This window comes from Penicillium subrubescens (genome assembly GCF_028828155.1).
Source record: "Penicillium subrubescens strain IBT 31985 chromosome Unknown utg000007l_segment0_segment0, whole genome shotgun sequence".
NCBI classification, from domain to species: Eukaryota; Fungi; Ascomycota; class Eurotiomycetes; order Eurotiales; family Aspergillaceae; genus Penicillium; species Penicillium subrubescens.
The window spans coordinates 2,042,730-2,048,729 of NW_026643157.1; the positions used below are offsets into that span (position 1 = coordinate 2,042,730).

Here is a 6,000-nt window from a genome sequence, read left to right on the forward strand (position 1 = left end):
CACCGCCACGATGAGGAGACAAAAGAGTGGGTTCTGACTTCCCTAAATCCTTCTCTTTTAGGTGGTCCAGATATGTAATTTTTCTAATTTTCTTTTTTTTTACCCTTTTCTGTATCATTTCCAGAACCCCAGATGGAGGGAAGATGTGGAGTCCTGGCGCATGAGGAAGACCAGCACGTAGAGGACCACGGCCACGACGTGTGAGTGCCACTGAGCGCAAGCTGTGTCATGGCTACTGCTACTGGCTTGCTACCAATCCTATTATCCTCCGTCCTCCGTCGAAGTTCCCAGAGCCGATCTCTTTTTCGTCCACAACGATCTTGGCTTCTCATTCGTCTAGTGATGTGAGGTATGGAGAATGGAATAATCTCGGACGCCCCTCACGACCAGCGCCAACGTCAGGACCAAGACAACCCGACTGGGACCCAAGATCCCTAGACTGAGACTTCGTAGACCGGGCATAGGGACGGGGTTAACCACTGAACATGGTGCAAAAAGCGCACTTCGTCACAGCTATACATAACACTAACTTAGTCTCTGAGGATGGTAGTCCATGACTCCATATTTCATGCCAGTCAGACCCAGTCCGAGATGAATTCCAAGCCTCGCTTGGGGATCTGTTGCATGGGGCGGTTATGTACCAGGTTCCGTTGTGCTCAATTGCTACAGTATTTCTCTGCCTTCGTGACCAACATCTCCACCGATAGTCCATACTGTGATGCACTCGACCCCTGCCAGTGCCAGACCAGGCTATCGGGACTTTTTCCTTTTAGCCTTTCAGATCTACACTCGCTGACCTCAACACTTCTTCTCACAATCTCTCGAGAGGAGTCAAGACCACTAATTTCTAAACCTACCGCTCACTCCGTCTCTAACTTAACTCACTATTGTACCAACTTACCCCCGGTCATCACCCGTGAAGTACCCCCCTCCCTTGCACGTCCTAGTGGGGGCAATCGAGAAAATGCTAGTGAATGACGATGACCGGTCACCGATGCAAATGAAGTCGAAATGAAAACGAGAACGCCGACAAGCCCGCCGTTCCAAACTGGATCCATCCCATCCGCTCGCACGTTGCCACCGATGCCACCGACGATGCGACGAGTCATCCCGGTTGCGGCACGTCGTAAATAGGGCTTGCGTTGAATATCCACCGAATTTTGACCTCAAGCACGATGTTTCTCGGAGGTTTGTACCTAGTACATCGTACATGGTATTCTGGCTTTGTACTCCCGTGCTATCAAGAGCGTATGAAGTACTTGGACAGCTACCGAGTATACATAGTATATCTACTTCGTTAACACACGAAGTACATACTGCATTCCCTGCCCCTAAAATAATATAATCCCTTTCGTCTCTCGACTCTACCCTGTAACCCCTTAGTCAACTTACCCAGTCACCGCCAACGCACCACAAATTGATCCCAACCGCTTTTGCGCCCCCCGCTTACCCCCTCGAGCACCCATCACTACTCCGTATGCTCCACAACAAGGCAAGACGGTCGCAAAATGGATTTTATCGTTTACCGCCGAATCCTCCCCCTGTCAAGTTCAACACTCCTTGGCCTTGGTCTCCGGTGCACGGAGTGTAATAATATCCACATTTCACAGTTCATCAATTCACACTTTCCACACACTCACACCTCCTAACAGGTAACAGGCTAACTCAAGTCTCGATCATCGTATCCTCGCTTCCTGACCTTGCCGAACTTCCTCCGTAATCAATAAACCTAACCATGCCGTAGCCGTGCAATAAATGACTTTTCCGTACACGGTCCTACCTGCAGATTAGATGAAACCATCTGTCACAAGGACGCATCATGGATCTGGACCTGCGAGGATACATGATGGATGATGGATGGTTGTTTTCGCATACTTCCAGGCTTATCTTACTTTTTTTTACCGCGTCTGTTTTTTACTGTAACTGTAGGTTTGTAAGTTAGTGCACGCTAGTTAATTGCAGACGATAAACTAACGACTCATTTACGAGGTTCGGTAGCTGGGAAATTCTAAATTGGATACCCGAGGTACGGAGTACGGAGTACAGTTAGATTTGAAGATGGGAATACCTGAAACCAGACCACATTTTCGATGATCCTCATTGATAAATTTGTTATCATGGTTATACATACTTCGTGCTTCCGGGTACTACTGATACTAATTTTTGGAATAATATTGCAGCCATTATGATGATGACAATAAATGATGATTGCTAGTATCACCACCTAAAATGAGCCATGATGATCACCAATGTATTTCCAATTTCCTATTTACTTGTTCAACCAGGATGCTATCGATGATCACTTTGCTGCCCAGGTTCAAAGCGCCAACTTTTAACAACTCGACTATTGGGGCGCATGCAGGCTGACCGCGACCGCTAGGGTCATGATCCTCCTCCTGCCTGCTGCTTGTGTTTCCCCATATACTCCGTCATAATGAAGGTTTACACCTAAACCCCCGGGAAATGGCCGCCATTGGCATCGGTAAGAAGATACTTACAGTAATTGCAACCCAAGGAGAGTTTGTCGAGAATGCTGTATGGAGTTCATGAAGGACGAAAAGCGCCCCCTTCTGCAACCACCCCCACGCCGCCTTCATGCTGCTCGCGGAAGGGGTCACCTATCGTGGAAGTCATCCGAGTCTCCCTAGTCCTCGTCTGTATACTGGGGAATGGTCATTTAGATATTGTTTCACAATAGCGCCAGCGCCAGTTAGTACCTGGGCTTTTGTAAAGCCTTTGCTGGGCTGGTTGGTGATTGGTCGAATACCCATGGAAGCCATAGAGTCTGGTGCTGATAGTCTGGAACTGGGGCGGCGTAGTGAGGGAAGCCTGCCGCAAATGTACTGTACAAATGACTTAGTAAAGACACTTTTTTACCAAAGTACACGAGACGAGACCGTTGGCGTTGGCGTGGATGTTGGTTAGGGTAAAGCTGAAGCCGATCGTGTTGGAGCACTTCCACTTGGAAACAGGAATACCCCGTGCACGCTAACCAAGCTATCTATGTACCGTTATTAACGATGATAAATTTGCTCATTTTTATACCACCGTAAGCTTTGATGATTATTCTGATTACCCGCGCAAACTATTATTGCCCTCTTTTTAGTCAATAATAATATCATAATGAATGATCCGTGAGCCACCCATGCTGCCAGTACTGTACTTTCATCATTACACAGTCCGGGCGGGGCCTCCGATCCCGCTTATCACGGCAAGCCATCAATCATCTATCATCTATCTCCTACAGGATATACTTCGAAAGTTAACCTGTCTCATGCGTCAGCAGTTCAACAGTCCTGATCTCCTGCCCTACAAGGTTCTCTGCCGACCATAAAGTGGTACGAGGCCGTCTCATTTCACACATGCGGGTGTGGCCGCTTCGTCGACGGATGAGTCTGGCTTGTCCTTCTCTACCTGGCTGGGCTCCTTGCATCCGGTAGGTTGTTTGTTTTGTTTTTTTGGTCCTTGCGGCTGGCTGGACGCCCTAGCCACCCGCAGTCCAGCTTGGTAGATTCAGGGTGTGTGCTTTACAAGATTGTTAGAACGGTTACGTATGATGTGCTTCGTAGATCCGACATTGACAGAGACGCGGACGGTGGACACAGTACTGTAGTATCAGACTGCGATTCAAATCATCCACAATTTGTGGAGACAATATCACATCGTTGCTGCTGATATCTCCACCGCTGAAGTTCCGGTCCATCCGCGCAGGAAATCGTGGATGGTTTCGTTACTATGTTAGGAGTACATCGCACAGCTATAATGTGTTGACCGAGGATGCATGGCGGTTTGATACACCCCGAAGCTATGACTCGGTGGGGATGCGATTGTCCTGTAGCTTGGTTGGGGGAGTTCCGAGCTTCATTCAGCTCGGGTCCCCAAGCTATCGCTTGGTCATTACTTCTAGAAACCCGGGGGTGAGAAGCGAAGCCGAGAAAAAAGAAAGGAAATCAAGGGCGATGATATCCCTTATCACCAGCTTGGGCCTGGAATCGTGCTGATAGAACACGACGGCACCACTCACACCTCGCCTCGCCTCACAGCTGGCCCAGGCCCTGGCCCCCTCCGCGGCAGGGGGGCAAAGGGTGTCAAATGACATGACTCGGGGCGAGGATGATCGTGAGAATGTACATAAATCCTCTGTGGATTATATTATTACCCCCTGCGATCAATGATTGTCTGGATTTGGACATCAAGGTCCGATGCAGTTCAGGGGTCCATGAATAACAACTGGAAAGGAAAAGTACTGACATGACTTGGTATAGCGCAAGGCAGTCAGTCACAAGTCTCTAGATCGGCGATCCTTTTATCTTTTGATTGTCCCGCTTTTTGACCTATAGGAAGATTGAATGCACACCCCAGTTCGCCTCTCGAGTCACTGGGGTTGGATCCGGGCTGCATGTTCTAGACAAAGGAGAAAGAGTTGTTTTGGATGTTGCGGGTCGCAAAAGGCAACAAAGGACTTCCTCTCAAGACATGGGGCCTATGGATGAATCACGTTCAATTCAAGAAGCTGCTTCCAGACTGCTTCAGCCTCGCAGGAGCCCTTGTGTACAGTAGTGCCGGTAATAATATAACAATAGTAAGTACTTGTTAGAGAAGTTGTACTTTTTGTTGTATGTAGATCGCAATACATCGTCGGTGCATAATTTCTATTTCAGTTTGTACTTGATTGGTTTCGCCTTAACCAAGAATGAATGGTCAATGATTCATTAGCGCAATTAATTCGTTCAAAGAGGACCTTATAAAAAGAGTCGATATCATGAGCCAGCTCGCTCCTACGTGGAGCAAGCAGGATCGAGCTGGTTGTTTCGGAATTGCCAATCTAAACGCCAAAGCATGGTCCATTCATCATTTACAAAGGATCCATACTCGCCCCAATTAATGGTATGCAGTCAGACACGGTCATCGCCCGGGTTCCGCAAAGAACTGACAAAATGACCAATTGATTCTTTGTCATGTTTGCTTCCGACAGTTTGACTTTGGTTCAAAGAATCTTTGACTTTCCGGTGCCCCGTGGAGGTTCCAGTCCGTTTTGGTCCAAGTCTATAACCCTTTTTCGGTCTTGGTTCCCCCCGCCCGACTGAAATTGGGGCTCCTGGGTTGATCATTGAAGTCTGTTGGAAATCTTGAGATGCTGGTACCGTATAGGTATAATAACGGTATGTACGGCCAAAAGTAAGGTGTGTTCACTCAGAGCAACCAATGATAACTATAATTAGAGGAGTAATAACAAGACAAGATACCGTATACATTATGGTGGGGGTGATAAAAAGAGTTACGTTGCCGTGTCTCAGGCGCCAGTATATTATTTTATACAGGTGTAGCGTCTGGCGTCATCAAGCACAGAGCCACTATGGGGCTTTCACGGGGGCATGCAAGTCGATTGATCGGACAATTGTATACCTATCCTGGTTAGACAGTAGTAGGCTGTGGGATGTTCCATAGCCCAAATTCTAGATTCTTGACGGTCTACTCTGATCAACAACACACATAATTTGATTATACACCTGGGAGTCACCAATAACTGAAGGCATGCAGGCGATCATTCAAACTCATTGGCGCGACGACGATCCTTCCAGTCTGCCGACCACAGTCCATACGGAGCACAATGGAAACACTACTGTATCTCGAGAATAACGGTTCTGGCAGTCCGAGGAGTATGAAAATTCTATTTTTCTGCCTACGACCAAACTGGTTCTATTTTTCGACCATCCCAGCTTCAATCCTGACATTGAATGGGGAATTCAGTGGAGTCGTCGACGTGTCCAAGGCCAAGTCAGTAGCTACGCAGACTGTGGTTGGATCTACACTATCTCCAGCCCTGAGTTGTGCAGTACTCTTTACTATTACAGTACTACAATGCTCACAAATACAACAGTGTGAGAAATGTGCCCACCTCATATGTCTACATACAGTGGCATATTGTTGTACGACTCTAAGAATCACATTCCCGTCAGTCTCCATCCGTCCACATCCGGTATTGCCGCCATCATTCTT

General features: G+C 47.6%; 1 protein-coding gene across 1 annotated transcript; it reads right to left on the reverse strand.

The window, feature by feature from the left end:
- Nucleotides 1-860: 860 nt before the first annotated feature.
- Nucleotides 861-1,109, reverse strand: N7473_010511 (uncharacterized protein; the record flags this gene model as incomplete). The annotated part of the gene is made up of 2 exons (XM_057156450.1): nt 861-871; nt 902-1,109. 2 exons carry the CDS (start codon nt 1,107-1,109, stop codon nt 861-863), a joined length of 219 nt encoding a protein of 72 aa, XP_057005105.1.
- Between the last annotated feature and the right edge of the window lie 4,891 nt (nt 1,110-6,000).